This window comes from Tetrao urogallus (genome assembly GCF_951394365.1).
Source record: "Tetrao urogallus genome assembly, chromosome: 7".
Classification (NCBI taxonomy): Eukaryota; Metazoa; Chordata; class Aves; order Galliformes; family Phasianidae; genus Tetrao; species Tetrao urogallus.
In genome coordinates, this window is record NC_136820.1 from 17544557 (window position 1) to 17561932 (window position 17376).

Consider the following 17376-nt stretch of genomic DNA (forward strand, 5'->3'; position numbering starts at 1 on the left):
TACATCTCAGGCCTGAGACCACACAGTGTTGTTATGTGGCAGTTCAAATGACTGCAGTTAACAATAGTGCCATCTGCTTTTCTGGTATCCTTAGGGTTTGGTTTTTGTCAGTACCCACCCAGGATTAAAGCACAAACTTTTAGCAAAAGGTCAATAGAAATTCTGGAGAAGCATAAACCCTCCAATGGCCTGTAATAACATGAGAGGTTGTGAAAGATGTTTATGAGTTGGACAGTTTTGCTCCAGAGAGAAAAGTGATGAATTTTAAAATGTCATCTGTTTATAAGAGACAGGAACCAATCCGTCATCACTGCTCTTAAAACTGAAGTACCTAATATTTGTTTCCAGCAGAGATGCGGCTTCAGACCTCCAAGAATGTGAAAATGCAAGTGCAGCAAGTCCTTTTCATGAGAGAAAATTTTCAGCTATGTGGATCTTTATGTAGAAACTATTCCTTTCTGATAGGTAATTGATCAGGTTGTGAAAGTGTAGGAACTAAGATCATTCCACTCTTGCTTTTGCTTAAGGGCAGGACTGGATAAATACAGGCAGGTTGCTTCCACAGTGAGCTGGGGTCCAGGTGCAATTTAGCTACTTTCTCACAGCACAGACCTCTGCTAATAAGCCCTGTATACTCACATCAGCTCTGCAAAGAGTAAGTTCACGTGGTTCTGCACAACGCCCTAGAAATATGTGCAAAGGTACCCAACAAAGATATAACCATGTTTATGCAGAATAAATATGTCTGCCTGCTTTTATGAGCTTCATCTTCTTACTGGCACTACTACTGCTAGAGAATAGTCCAACCTTTTGCCTTTCCTGGGCCACACTGAGTGAAGAAGAATTGTCTTGGGCCATATATGCATAGGTTGCTCCAAAAGTAATGCCTTCTATTTATTTCCATGGAAACTATAACAGATACAAAGAGCACATAATAAAATAGGAAGCATTACTTTCGGAGCAGCCCTCATAATGTATATATAATATAGTTAAAGTATATAAGGAACAAAACTTTTTTTTTTTTTTTTTTAATTAAAACATAAGCAAAGAAGAGCAACAAAACCATAAAACTAGTGGGATATCTTACCAGTTTTTTGCGGAACCGATACATCGGGCTGGTTCAACGGAAGTGATTGCCATTCTTTGTGAGCTCCCAAGGTTGGAGATTTTAATTACATTTTGCTCTTCTTGAACTTCACCCTTGAAAACTGCTGTTCACAAATGTACGTGCTGCCAAAAAGCAGTAACATGTAAGGTATGATTGTGAAACGAGGGTTATTTCTCTCTGGTAAGATTGGACTTGATCGTGTCACATTTTTATCCTGACAGTCTGATTGCAACTCTACACATTCCATTTCAAAATTCACAGCTGTTGTGTTTATGTTAACTGAAAATGGAGTTGCAAATATACCAAAAAGTTCATGATTTTTTTTGCAATCTGGAAACCTATTCTCAAATTTCTTTATCAAAGCAGAAAGCAAGGTGCGTATTTTTCACTGTTCACAGAACTGTGTTTAGCCAATGTATGATAATGCATGCAATTAATAACTGCAGTTAGCCTTGCACTGTGCTCTCCATGTGTCTTGATTTCAGTCCAAACAGTACCTATTGCACATCAATACATCAACACATGGTCGTTGTGAGCGATGGGCCAAATTGGGCTGCTCAGTGTGGAAGAACCACCACCATGATGGTGTAGGGCAGGAGGTGGCCACAAGTCAGGCTGGGCTGGGCCACGTACAGCCCACAGGCTGTGGATTGGACATGAGTGAGCTAGAAGGACATTCAGATGGGTCTCTGAAAAAAGTTGTTCCATACTGGGCTTACCCTGTACAGGGTTATCCTGAGAATGCATTTTCTAATTTGACTTCTGCTATCTGTAATATGTTCCTATGTCCTTCATAGTATTCCAGTGCATCTCTGCTCCTCGAGCACAGCTTATAAAAGGGAAGCAGAAAGGGAAGTTCATCCCCCCTCCTAAACATCACCAGCATTGTGCCACTGCAATGCCTGCTCTAAGCTTTCTTATGTAGAGTGTAGGTAATTGCTTGCTTACAAAATGCCTGGAAGTTATGGCATCACAGTTAAATAAAATAAAATAAAATAAAATAAAATAAAATAAAATAAAATAAAATAAAATAAAATAAAGTAAGTCTTTTACCTTTTAACTAGGTGGCTTACTGTTCACAGAGAGCATCTTTGGTAAGATAACAGGACACGTCCCTGCCACAGGCATCAGGAAATGCTGGCAACTGTAAGACTCACTTAGAGTTATACTACCTGACATCTCCCAGACAAACATTACTCAGAAGACTCATTAAACATAGTTCAAAGCCACCTTTTCACTGCAATTATTGCAAACATGGTGAGCACGAAAGGAAAAATAAAAATACAGAACAGAAACTTACAGGATATAGTTGCTAGTATAATTTCAGTCATTGTGTGCAATAGCACCTTTAAAACCTTAATTACATTGGCTTAATCCACCCCTCTTACAATAGTCAACGGCATTGTTGCAGTGATGTGTTTTATTATGAACATCTCTTGCAGTGGGGGAGGGAGAGGAGGAAAAAGTTGACTTAATTGCTCATTATTTGGAGGCTGATACATCACTCAGTATAGATCTTGGTACACTACTTGTAAAATGTACACAATATAATACTCAATTCTTGTTTTATCATGCGATAAGATGAAAGGTTTTGAAATTTTTGTAAGGATAGAATGAGATTGGAATGGAAACTATTCTGGTGCCTTGAGTTGAAATGAAATATTTTATCTTTTTTTTTTTTTTTTTTTTTTTAAGATTATTAGTGCATTAAGTGAGTTTCCTCATGCTCAGCACATAAATAAAACTATCCATACTTCATAAACCCGGAGTGTTTAGAAATGCTGTAAGTTAAAAAGACTGCAACAAACACAGCCCTTTGAGTCTAAGTGGGTTTCTTCTTGGTTAAATATAAAGATATAAAATATCCAATAAATGAAGAGCACTAATGGATTTATTTAACAATACAGAAGTAGTTACTGTGAAACAAATGTTTATTATATAAATTTGTTTTCAGGCTTTCCCTTCTGGTCATACTCTATTTTTATGTCTAGATACAGATATACATGTGTGTGTCCAGGAAGAATAAAAGTATAATTTTTAGTGCTCCATGAAATTAAAACACCTTTTTGTCTCATGAAGGTGACTCTTAAGGTCAAATACATACAGTTAACAACTGTGCTAATCCTGAAAGTCCAGCTGTGATAGACACCTACAAACCCTTTCATCTCAGCAGTCCTGATAAAAATGGGAAGATTAAAATAATGGCGCTTACATACTCCATAATTACCTACATTAAGACCTTTCCTTGCAAGTTTCAGCAAATTCCTGTCACGGTATTTACTTCCATCATTTGTTGTTTCTTTAACTTTGTAGGATGAGCATCTCCCTTCTGCTGACTGCTATTGACCGTGCACCCTTTCCTTCACAGCATCTCTTAGGCTTTGATCTGTCTTGTGATGTCAGCTTTAGAGGACTAAAACCTTGATAGAACTAAATTCCAGCATGACTGAATTGTTAACTTACCTATTATTTCCATAAAGATCTTTGGTATTCTTATAACTGAACCATACTGTTGTCATTGTTTTGCTTGTTATTTTCCTCAAGATCTACATTTCATTTAATCAGGCAGCTGAGCAGGGACATATATAATATATTTCCTTCACTTCTCATGTTTTGTTTAGCCATTTATGGTTGTCCATCATGTTGAGAACACTTGTCATCGTTAGGAGAAGAGCATAGAAGCTACTTGAATGATGCTAGAAACTGTTTTCACTGAAGAGGACTGCAGATAGTAAATGAACCAGGTCACATGGAAAAGTCCCTATATTCAGAACAGAGCAGCAGCAGGACCAAAACTTACAGAAAGAGCAGACAGGAAGTCAGTTCGCGCAGATTTATCAAATCTATATAAGACATTCAAAAAGGCAGAGGAAAAATAAGGCAAACAGGAAAATGGCTTTCCTTTAACATGTTTCTAATTATTTTTATTAATGGAAATGTAACTGCACTTCACAGCTGAGATTGATGTGCTTTTCTGTTTTAATCTGGGCACAAATTCAGCACTACTGTCAATAATGTACTCCCAAGGACTTCTGAGTAAGTGAGACAAATATGACTCAGAGCTTACAAGATCTTTCTTTTTTTTAAGTCAAAGCTAATGTAAATTGCAGTCTCTTCTACTAGATGAAACAGTTTCATGGGAAGCTATCATGCTACTGAATGGACTCACTGTAGAATTCAGTCATTTCTGAGATCAAACATCTAAGGAACAATACAACAGAACATGTAGTCATCTTAGTCAAAACCCGTATATACTCTTTGGATATCTAGAAAGTCTTGAAGAGCACAACATTGGTTTTAGGAGTAGCACCCACCTTCTCATGGCACATATAACACTAATGTCTTCTTTTACAGAAATGCCACAGATGTAAAGATTTAGAAACAACAGTCTGCAGTGAACATAGACTAGATTTAATAGCTGACTGATATTTCTTAAATGAAGCAATAGCTATGAGGCAAACAAAAAAGTCTCAAAAAATCACCAAAAAATAGTTTAAAAATACGTATGAGTAACTAAAACAAAATAGTTCAAGTTAGTATCTGTGCTGTATCAGACTCTACCCATAAGGAGAACAGAAGGTCCTGTAGTTGTTAAGATCCATAATTTCTCTATTTATGCTACTTGAAAATGGAAAGCACCTGTATCAGAATGAGTATTCCTTCTTAATAAAGAAGTCTTTAGTTTAGATGCTTTAGCTTTCCTTCCAGGTTGACATATTTCTTTACTGATGACACACATCATAGAAAATGTCCTTAAGTATGTTTTAAATAGAACTTCAGGCTTTTATGGATGTTTGCTGTCAAAACTCTCAATCTATCCATGTTTTCATGTGGCATTTACCACAGTGGTATTTGAGTAAATCATTCTGCTTGTAAAATCAAAAGCAGTTTCAATTAATTCAGCCATACAAAGAGTAGACAACTTTGCATTTTAGAAATCTCTATGTGATCTACAAAAACTGCCTTTTGCACAACCATAGCAATTTTTTAGTGTATTGTTTGCAATCCATTGCAATTTAAATCATTTAGATTGTGAGGAAATGAAATAGTACAGTTTTCCCTTAGGATAGGCTGCAATTTCTTATGGCTATTAAGATTGTCACTTATGCAGAACAAATTGTCATTTGCTTGTCACTTCACACTATGGTTGTGGTTTTTTTTTATTTCTAGTGAATGTAAACAGCAATAGGAAGACAACCATTCCACAGAAGGAAGGAGAAGAAAAAAATCGCCTTGAACTTTCAGAAAAAAACATTGCTCAAAAAAATTCAGAGGGTAGTAGTCCTAGTAGGTATTTGTAGTCATAGGTAAAGAAGGATGCATATGAGACGTGCAGATGTCATTTGTCTCAAGACAATCAGTGATCAAGAATGTAAGCAGTGTGGGATAGAACACGGTCTCACCACCATCAGGGCCAAAATTTATTAAAAAAATCATTTCTGTATATCAACAGCATGCTCTGACGCCTGTCATGGGAGGCACACATCTATCCTTTTTATGTGTTCTCTTTGGAATCACAGAGTGTCTGTGTATACACTGTTGTCATTGAACACCTTAGCACTGGCATAAAAACAATGTATACGTTAAACAAGATTTGAAGGAACAGATTTTCCTCCCGGAAGTCCATAACACTTCTAGTAGAAATAAAGTATTTGCAGTAAAAACAGAGAAAAAATTATTATCAGAAGCGAAATGTCAGTCCATCCTTAAAGCTTTCTAATGGTAATGAAAAAAGATGTCTTGCTATTACTAGTATAATGTTGGAAATTTTGGAAATATTTCATTGCAAAAATGATAAAAAAGAACTGGAACACAAGATTTCTTTGAAGGCTTTGATATCTGTGTGAATTTGGGTGTTTTTTGTTTTTTCATTAGGAATATAGCAGTGCTGAAGTGGCACACATCTCTTCCCTTACGGCTGATGACATTTGCAATGAGAATGCCTTTTTGCATTGAGACTTTGAATCAAGGATGAAAAACAGAGGCTTAACATTATTCTAGCACAATTGGTTGTTCACAAATCACTAATCATGTACTACTAATAGAAAGGTATCATTCATAATGTAATTTGCAGCTCTTTGTAGTTAGCTCCTCTCAGCAGAAGGCACCTTCCTGAGAAGGTCCTGGGAAGAGATGGGGTTAAACTGGAAATTTGGAGAGAAATGCACTGCAGAAAGACAGTGGAATAGGAGAAAGGAAAGAACCTAAGAGTGATGGTAATAAGGTCATTGCCAGATTCAGTCTTCTCCTACACATGATCTGTGTCAGTAGAAAGTTAAGTCCAGGTTATGCTTTGATCCTGCAGGACTATAGGCCTGCGTAATTTCCACCTCCCTGGTGGAAATGAAGAGGTGCAGATTTGTCTTTCACACGAATAGCCATGAGATGGCTGAGACAGATGCATTCAGTAGACTAGTTTTCCCACCGGTGCTACTATCTGTCCTCATTTAGCACCGCTCTGTGTAGGTTTCTAGTATCTGTTTTGAAGCCATGCTTATTTTTCAGTGACTGTTAGTTTACTTAATGAGTACCTAAAATAATTAGGCCAAACATACCAGCTTTTCCACCTTCAAAGAGAAAATTTGGTCTGTAAATGTAATAGCTTTTGAACAGCCCCTTTCCCTAGATGAGAAGCTCAGCAGTTACTGTACTCACCATCATGCAATATGTAGCAGTTCAGTCATCAAAGAGCATAAGCCTTCTTTAATTTTACTGCTAGGGGCTGATGTGGATTATCTTCCTCCTTTCAACTTGGTACAGCAAATTATAGTGTATATACAGTTTAAATTTTAGAATTTAGGGAGAGGAAATCTTGCTTCTCAAAAGAAGTACTTCTACAGTGAGTTTTCATATGAAGTTATTTACAAGTTGAATAAAATGTAAGAGCAGGAAATGGAAACTATTTCATCGTAACTCTTCAGTTGTTTCAGCTAGCCTTTTGCCACCTTAACACTGAATACTCTCTTTTCCTATATTTTGTAGAAAAGGACAAAAATGCAATCATCTGCATATTATTCCTCTGTAGTTACAATTGTCTTTAATATATATCAAGGTGTAATCTCCCTAAGGAAGTGGTTATTAGCTGGTCAGTTATCTATCAAACTGCAATGAATCTTCTGATTTGATAATAAGTTTTCAAAATGTATTCTCGTGAATTACATAAAAAAGCATTTCTTAGCTTATGAGTCTTGATTGAGGACCACCATTACAGTGTGTAATGTTGCTGACTTCTGAGGAGAAGAGCAATATCATAACAAATGTCATGCTTCCTGGCACTCATAGAGTGCTTCAACCAAACTGGATTGCAAGGGAGGAGAACGTGACTGAAGAGGCACTCATTCATGCAGAGTCACATTGCCTTTATGCTTCTTTCCTCTAAAGATTTTATATTATACTCCTTTACTGATTATCCAGGAAAAATGAGCGAGCTCTGATCAATTTGGTCTCCATACTTAGCACTTATTTGGTAAATAATAAGCTATGCATTCAAAAGGGATGAGTGTATTAAATAGGAAGCTGTGTGCAGTACAAGGACATATTCAGAAGAAGAAAAATTCATTGCCAGTTCCACAGGGAAACCTTCATTCTTTTTCACTGTAGTAGAAAAGGACATTCTGATTTATGATCTTCTGTCACTACGATTACCGGGGGAAAAAATGGCTGATTACAGTGATTTGCACATTTGGACTTTTCTCTGTGCTAAGTAGAAGAGTGTCCAGAACTGTGCTTCAACAAATTCACAATGGGCATTCTTCCAAAATATATTCTAATGTTTTTAACTGGTTAAAAAATGATGATAGTAATAATAATAATAATGATAATAATAATAGGCCCTCTTTATCCAAAACATATGTCATCTTGTACTTGAAAATTCAAGGGAAAATGTTTGAAATGCAACAATTCTTTATTAGACAACTTTGAAATGTTTTCAACCTTTTCTCTCAATCTTTTTTTCTTTGACACTAATACTAAAATCTGGTATTAATCTTTCTAAAGTAAATATGTAATTATACGAACATTTGTATTGATTTTTACTGCTGACATTCATCATTCCATTCATAAATTCTTAAAAATCTCAATACATTTCTTCACAGTAAAAACTGATTATGGCTGCAATTATAGATTTTTTATTATTATTATTATTTTTAATGCTGACTTATAAACATCTGTAAAGAACAGAAATAATAATAGATAATTTCCACATCATGAGGAAGGTCAACATTTACTCTCACTCCTTTATTTTCCCCATTGTTTTTAGATCTCCCATGTTTATCTTTAGCAGGTTTGATGCCTGTCTTGAACTATTTTCCTTGTGCATCTGCTTAGTCATTATGCATACCTTAATTGCATGTCTGTAATTTATGTGCGGGATCAGTCACTACAGATATATTTTTATTTCTAATGCTGAGAAATGGAAAAGATGGTTGAATTCGGGTTGTGATTATGTATTATTTTCCTGCCTATGAAGACTTCGACTTTGGACTTCTGATTTTTAAAGATCTGAATCTTTTAAAAGTAGAAAATTGTTACTGTTTATTAAACAGTGGAAAATCACTATCTGAAGTATAATTTTATAAGTAAATGTTTACGTATTTTATTTACCAAGTTGAAGGATAGGACTAAGTATGTGTAAGAGATATTAAAAGAGAAAGCAATGTTGTTTTTTTTATCCTTTCTCTCAATTCACAATGCTATCTATTTGAGGAAAGATCTAATTTCACATTATTTCTAGCCTTGATAATGCAATCTTTCTGGTGTAAGATTCATGCCAGACTTTGTTCAATTGCACTGTTTGATTTCATTGCTGCTGGAATCTTCTCTTGTTGTATGATAAATAATAAGTGCTAAATAGTGTAAACTTGGATCTCGTTGTTCAGATGCGCTCTATGCAAGGCTGAGTCATCCTACTACCCCATCATTGCTCTTGACCTTGATCATACTGCCTTTCAGAACTCGTCTGCTGTTGCCTTCCACAGCTCTTTTATTCCCCCTTCTTCACAGATAGCTTCTCTACAGGTTCATTTATAGTTTAGGTCTGGATCCTTTCCCTTCATTGTCCTTCCTGTTCATCATTTATACCTACTACTAATTTCTGTCCCGCACACAATTTCGAACTTATTTATAGGCGAGTTTTAAATCCACATTTCTACCTTTACATTCTCATCTAGTCCAGTCTCCACATCTCATTCTTTCACTGTTCCTTCTGTAAACACGAAACTTAAGCCATATTGCACAATGTTTTTAACATGAAACCTCACGCGCTAAGTTGTCATTGTCTTCATATTTATCCTTGTCAGTGTTCTTTTTTTTGGCCTTTCACTGATTGGGGCCCTAAATCTGTAAGACAGTTTTAACAACAAACAAATGAAATATGTCTACGTAATGGTACAAAGCTCTAGTTGTTTAGCACCTAGGTTACAGATATTTATGAGCAGCAAATCTTTGTTCCCAGATGGACATCACTGAAGGATTTGGGCTTAGCTCTATGTGTGTAAGGCACCAGTGGCACAAAAGAGTGTCCTTTAATTTTCAATTGAAAGATACTATCTCGCATTGTAAATGGATTGTTAAGATTGACTGGTGTTTAAGGCTTGAGGAGGAAAGGAGCAGTTAGGAGGCTGGGGAATGACCTGCCGTAGATAAAGATTTTGCACAGTTCTTGAGGCTGGTTTAGACTGCAAGTCAGGATTGTGTAGAACTTCCCTGGTGTAGGGAAAACCACTGCAGCTCCATCTCTGGTGTGTATGGCATGTACCATACACCAGCTTCTTGAAATACGTCCTTGGAGGACCACTGTAGGAACAGAAGACAGGTGTCTTCTGAAATGGCAGTATTGCACATCTCCTTCTGCCTCATAAATTTTGCTCAGCCCTGAGTTTTTCATCTAAAGGAAGGGACTGAAAAGGCGGTGAGTCGTGTTATAGAGAAAAAGAGTATTCCAGTGTTTGCAATGGCCGGGATCTAAATGAAAATTGCTGACCTCCTGCTCAAAGATGGAAGTAATTCCATTGGCCACAGAGGCCAATGTTTTATTCTAGAGCCCATAAGCAATGAGCCCTCAGTACCTTGGGGCAGTAGAGGTCTAGCAGTGCAGGAGCCAGCAGGAGCCTGTCAGCACTGATGTGTTTTGCTGGCCCCACTTCTAGAGCTAATAAGGTTGTCAGCCTCCAGGTCTGTCTGAAATTGTGTTTGCAGGTCACAAGGTTTCATTATGAGGATGTAAATCAGTGGTAAGTTGGCAGCACATTAGAGGTTATTTAGGGAATGTTCTCTCTTTACCTTTTTTTTTGTTTTGGTGTTGCAGGAAATATTCAGGAAGTCATATTACAAGAACATTTGGAAAAAGAAGATGAAATTCTGGTTTCCTTGGCTGGTTTGAAGCAGGTATAATGATTGCTTAACTTAACCTTTTTGTATCCCTCTGCACTATTAATCCTCTTTTTTCCCCTTTTTTAATTGCCTTTGTATACTGCTGTTTTATTTTCTGTTATAGCTGTTTTACTAATACTAATGCATCGAGCATTGCAGAGCACTTTTATTTAGAAAGCAAAACTGAGCTATAAGGAGTTCAAATGACTTGCACAGTGTCTGCTGCCTGAATTGTTCTGGAGAGGCCTTGAAAAAGAGCTGAGGCAACACAGTTCCAACTTCAGCATTTTTCTTAGTGCAACATGTGCATGCTGTGTAATAATCGTATTTATGTCCCCATTATTTTATTGAGTTGCCACTTGAGTGTCATTCAACCTAAAGAAAAAATGCTACATATATAAAATGAGAATGCTAATGAGCATCTGAAGCTCTGATTTTACTATATTCTACTCCCTGGAAATTCATTTTATCAGGAATGATGTGACATGCTAAATCTATAAGTGGAAACATCAGCAGTTTCGTTCTTTTTAGATTTGTTTTCCAGACTCTGTAACAACAACATTGCAATTATATTTACATCTTTACATCTTTAGCCTATATAGATATTAAGACTGGCTTATTTCCTATCATCAAAGAGATGGTTATGGGGAAATAGTGTTTGAAAGCACTGTGCATGGAGCTTTAAAAAATTCAGAATTCCCCCAGACTTCTAACTTAGAGTTTTTCCTCTCCCATTCAACAACAGATCAAAGATATTCTGAAGGGTTCCCTGCGTTTCAACCAGAGCCAACTGGAAGCTGAAGAAAATGAGCAAATCACGATAGCAGATGACCATTACTGCTCCAACAGTCAGAACAAAGGGACTGGTGATATCCTGAAGGGACCTGTTATGACAAAGCAACAGTTGATCTCAGGACGACAGGTAAGATAGAGTATTTCGAACAGTCTGCTGATGGAATTAGTCTTGCATTTCTCTTTGGCATGGCTGACACTGCATGAGGCACACCATTTACAGCACACTCACCCTGTAAAAAAAGATGAGTTCTGTCAGAAACACAACTTATTTCTTGCTGAGATGGTCTGGCCTTAAGCAGTGAGACCCAAGTTTTCTGGTTCATATGGAACCATGATTATTTGCATCAATTCTTCTATTGTAGCGTTATACTCCACATACAGATATTGAAGTCAAAATGTTTGCATTGTTTGCAGAGAGTAGTTCTTCTTTCAGATTTTTAAATCTACTTCTGAGGTTAATTTCCTACAAACATCTCAAAACTGGAGGCGAATAATCCCATATCAATTGATTGCTCTTATTGTCCTTCCAGTATGTAAGAGCTGATTGTCTGCATTGCAGTGTGTGCCGAAAAGGAAATAGAAAGGAGGTTAGTTTTACCTTCTACTTCATTGTATTGACTTTCTCCTGGAATCAGTAAATATTTTCACATACAAAGCATTCAGTAACAGGACACATTCACACACACAGTTATTTTTCTCTAAAGGTAAAACTTCCATCTTTATCTAAAACTCAGTCTGACTCAAATGTGATCTTCAAAGCAATTGTTTTTTTATATGCATATTTCTATATCCTTTTCCATCTTAGACTCATCTGCCAGGCCACAGCTGACACTCGCAGCTGTAAATGAGTGGCACCACTGTCACCGCAGTCTAGCTCAGTCTGCGATCAAGTTAACTCCTGACAAGTCGACCTAGGAACTCATTTTGAATTATTTATTCTCAAATAATAGCACAGGTGCTTTGATTTATGATACACAATCCTGCTGATTTAGATCATTTTAGGAATAAACAAATATAAATAATATTTTACTTATATTTTGATACTGGAAATATCTTTTTTTTTTACCTAGTACTGGCAGATTGGCTGAAAAAAAAAACTGATGGTAGCAAGTTGGAGCATAATGATGTCCTAATTTTACATTTTATTTCCTAGCTTTTTTACTAAAAAGTATTTTTTACTTCCACACAGAAATGGCAGATAGTTTTTTTTACTATTTTTATTTGGATTTATTATAGAAACTGGAAGATAGAATGCCATATGAGCTAACAGCGTGCAATGTTACTGTGTGCTGGAGAAGCCCTAACTCAGACACCTATCACTCAGCAGAAGTGCTTGGGCATTGCATTCTGAGCACTGGCAGTGGGCAGCTGAAGCTTGCTCTGTGAAGGTTTCTTTCCAATGGAAACTTTGAGGGCTCATCCCAGTGTGTAGTCAGGATACGTGCCTCTAAACTGAGCAACACTAACTCAGAGTTAACTGTTGGCCTAAACTAGGCCACATCACTGCCTTTTAGTTCTGGTGAAGAAAATGGACTGCCGTAGGTCTATCTGGGAGCAATTATGGAGAGCTGCAGGGGGCTTAAGAATTCCAACCATCTCTAGTTCTCTTAATGCATTTCTTTCTAAAGAAAATTTACTGTATTTGCAGTTTTTTTGACTTTGATTATGTTTAATGTGACTTGCCGTAGAGATTTTTCTCTAGTGAAATTATAGGGACAATTCTGGAACAGCAGGAAAAGGTACAGGTGTAGCTATCATGTAATGGAGTCTTTTGTGCGTGGTTGTAACATAGGTATAAGTTTTCATCTTCTAAATCTTCTTTTTTGCCTCAAGCTCTTTTCTGGAAAGTGAAGATAAGGATACAGCCCTTCTTTGGAAATGAAAGCTGCAAAATTAAAAATGCGAAAAATGAAGATAAAAGGCTCAGAGAAGTAGAGCATTTGTTGGAATGTTTGGCTTTGGTAGCAGTGTGCGGTTGACAAACAGAAGGCTTCTGTTGCTAAATAATGAATGATAATTAACACATTATCTTGCCTTTATGTCGATTCAGAGAAGGAGGCAAAATGAGCTGCCGTTCTTCTCAGCTTTCTTGAATTGTGTTCTTATGGTTAGTTTTAACTCATTCACAGTATGAAGGAGATTGAAATAAGCCCAGTGCTAGGAGCTGATATTCATCAGGAAAAAATTTTTGGAGAAGCCATATGGCAATGGGTGTAAGGTTGTTAACTTTCAAAGCTACCGGAAGTATAATTCTGTCATTTTTCATTTATTCAGTAGTGGCAGCAGATGGGAGAAAACATGGTTCACGTCAGCATGAGTTTCCTGAAATAGGCAGAACAAGGAGGGAGGAGGTATTTTACCTCTGGAAAAAGTACCAAAATACCACTGTGATGTAGGGGTAAGCAGACGTTTACAGGAGGTCCTTTTTATATCATTTTTGAGTCAATATATGTAGTCTGCTGCTTGTCTGATACTTCAGTGATCTGTTGATCTCTTTAACTCAAACAGGAAGTATTGTTAGAATGAAAAATAGTGTTGCAAAGCCCAACACTGACAAAAAGAATTTAGGATAAGTGGTTCTTTTTCTTTTCCCTTCATTAGGGAACAGGATGCTTTGCAAAATTTTGCTATGCAAAACCAATTTTTTTTTAAGCAGAACTTGTGAATTTACAGCACCAGCACAAAGTGCTTCTAATCAGGCGTCCTTGCTGGAGTTCACTGCCATAAGGTAGACAGCCTGTTAGCCAACCTTGGAGATGCCAAGCAGAGAAAAGAAAATATTGATCTTGCTGGGCAATTGTGTCATAATTCCTGTGGCAGAATCACAGAGTGATTGAGATTGGCAGAGACTTCTGGGCCCATCTGCTCCAACTCAGAGCAGGCTGCCAGGCCCATGTCCAGGAATGCTTTAAAGATCTCCAAGGAGACCCCACAGCCTCTCTGAGCAACCTGTGCCAGTGCCCACCTAGTCAAGAAGCATTTCTTGATGTTCAAAGAGAACCTCATGTGTGCCAGATTTTGCCCATTGCCTCTTGTCCTGGCACTGTACACCACTGAAAAGAGTTTGGCTCTGCCCTCTTGTACTCTTCCTGCTGGTCTCTGTACACATTGATGAGATCCCTCTGAGTCTTCTTCAGGCTGAGCAGTTGCAGCTCTCACAGCCTCTCATAGCAGGGATGCTGCAGCCCCTTCATTATCTTTGCGGCCATTTGCTGGACTCTTTCCAGTACGTCCATGTCACCCTACATGAGATGGAGCCATCCTGATGTGAGGGCTGTGAGAACTGAAATAACGTGATTCTGATAGCTTAGAATAATAATGTATAATTTTGTAAATGAGGCTATACTTATAGCCTCATTTATATAATTTTTATTTTATAATTTTGTAAAATGAAGCTATACTGCATTGACTGGAAGGTATTAAATAGAAATGTGGAAAGAAGCCAGGTGAGTTATGCAAGAGTCGCTGTTTAAAGGAACGTGTGTTTCTTTTGTAGAGAGGCAAAAATGCAAAATTTTAACATGGTATTTAGGATTCCCAGAACAGCTCCACCTGGACCTGTCTTGTGGCTGTGGTGGCTGCCTACAAAATCAGGTAAATGTCAGCACAAGACTGGAGCAGAGCAGCAACACTGGGTAGCCTGTGGCCCCAGCCCTGGAGATGGCAGCTGACCAACAGCATCACAGACCAAAGGAGAGTAAATGCTAATAACAAATGATGTCTCACATGACAAGAGTCTAGGTAAAGATGTATCTCTCCTTCTAGATCTCTTTAATTTCATGGAATGTATTTGGGAAGTTTTTTATTCACATTTTGACTACTCTGGTTCTGCACAGTGTAGCAGCTGTCTTATGTTGAGACCATTAAAGCTGAGCTTAAGACATTTCCATTTGAATGATAAAGCACTGAAACGGTTATTTACAAAACATAGTAATTGACATAATTGTACCTAGATACTAACCAGATAACAAAACAGATTATTTGCTACAAAGGGAAATGTGTATTTCAACTCTCATTCATACAAGTTTTGTAAGGAAACAGGTCATAATTATGCATTTGTATTTCAGCTAATACTAAATTTGTGACTTTTAACAGTTTGAAATTAATTCCTTCTCAATTATTGGTGGGTGTTTGCTCTCTGAGCTACTGTACAGATCCTTTTCAAGAATATTCTACTCTATAATTACTAATCAGAGCAATGCAAAATTGTTTTCAGCTGTAATAATAAATTTGGCAAAGCAAGTTTTGCTCGAGGCCATAAAAATCTAATATTCAAGTTGTGGCTTGGTGATACTTGTGACGACCTCTGTTCTCCAATTTTATGTACTGTGCCTACTTTTATCTCATTCCGGTTTTTTCTGTTTGTCTTTTTTGTTATTGATTTATTTTTTCTCTAATACCTGCTACCTGTATTTTACCCTAAAGTGAATTCACATTCAGTCATAATTAAAGAACGTTTGGCACACACATTTCCATACTTCTCCTTTCCCTTGATCTTGCATTACTGAAGTCAGTGTACTGTTTTCAATATCACACCACTTCTGGATACTTGTCCCACCCAGGCCACTTGGTAGGTTGTGTTATGGTGCTGGTACATTGGCAACTAAGAAATCAATTATATAACTATTGGGGGAATATAGTGCTGGATAGGAGTTGAATCCAACTCTTGCAGAAGAAACTAGAAGCTATTGTCCATTTACTTTGCAACCACGCTAATATGTTGCCAGTTTTGTCAACGTGGGAGAAATCCCACTGTGCTGTATATGGCAGACTTCCCTTCTGATTGCATGGAGCAAATTGTCTTTTGAAAAGCTGAATACATCCAGTTGGAATATAACATTGCGAGATCATAGCGATTTTTCTGGTACATCAACATTATTCATCATCCACTATTGCAATGCTTTGGGACATCTAACAAGATAGATTAGGGATTCCCACATCCAGATTTTCTGGTAAAGTGAGACAGTGCATAGTTCTTCAGCCCACAACATCAAGCCTTGAAGACCTGGGAGTACAAATCTGCCTTGAACTGCTGCACACTAAAATATGATGTACAGCTCAGATTCCACTGATCAGAATTTTATCAGGAAATTTTCTGTCAAACCTCTCTCTTGAAGAGCTGCAAGGTACCATTGTACATGCAGGTCTGCAAAAAATTCCTCAGTTTGTCTTTATGAACTTCAGTAGAAAAATAACAGCAGTGTGAATAGAATTGCCTAAAATCTTCACAACTGTGATTTATGCCCAGCTATTATGCCCAGCTACTGTGAGCATGGCACAGATGCACTGTGATAAGGAAACATATAAGAATTGTATATCTGATGGTGCTGATGATTTTACAGCTTTTGTACTGTTGTCATTAGTAATTTAATCCATAATACATGTTGTTGATTTTTTTACTTTTTGATATGGGCGTTGCAACTTTTGAATAATGATAATTCCTCTATCCCATTCCTGAATCACTGTTGTGTGTCAGAAAACTCTTTCAAATAGTAAAATGGGTACTGACTTACAGTTCTTTCTGTGCTGTTGTCTTACAGACTACCACTGATTCAAGCACTAGAGAGAGTAAGGGTGCTGATGACTGTATTTTGGTTTCCAAAGAAGAAGGAAGCAGAAGTGCTGTCCCAGAGCCAGCACAGTTGCTTCAGACATTCAAGGAGTCAGCGGTGAAGCCAGAAGCACCATCTCGTCCTTTGGTATTCTCTGACCCTCTGATGGGCTCCATCTCAGCCTCCTCCAGCAACCTGAGTTCCAGCCCTGATGACAACAGTAGTAATAACAGCAAAGATTCTGACTTTGCTATTGTAAGCCCACTGGACATCTAACCAAACTGACTGGGAGAAATTAGAAGGCCAGCTGGTACACCTCAGCTCGGCTTCCAGTGGTTCCACAGGCTGGGCGGTTCTTTGGATTAGAAGGACAGAAAATAGGTGAAGGTAACGCATCCAGCTGCCAAAAGCCTAGGTTAAAAAAAATACATTTTTTGTTGCGACTCTTCAAAAAGAATATACATCTTGTGATGACTGCCTTAAGTAAAAATTCAGTAAACCTGGTTCTAATATACAGTTATTCTTAGTTATAGATCTGTCTTACTTAGGAGC

General features: G+C 37.4%; 1 protein-coding gene across 1 annotated transcript in view; it reads left to right on the forward strand.

The window, feature by feature from the left end:
* The window catches only part of TBC1D5 (TBC1 domain family member 5), a gene marked incomplete at both ends in the record, with an annotated part of 172926 nt that extends 155826 nt beyond the window's left edge, over nt 1-17100 (forward strand). The window contains 3 exons of the mRNA XM_079538284.1: nt 10413-10492; nt 11223-11399; nt 16813-17100. Of these exons, the coding sequence (XP_079394410.1) occupies nt 10413-10492; nt 11223-11399; nt 16813-17100 (545 nt within the window). The remainder of the gene's footprint in view (nt 1-10412; nt 10493-11222; nt 11400-16812) is intronic.
* Nucleotides 17101-17376: the final 276 nt, after the last annotated feature.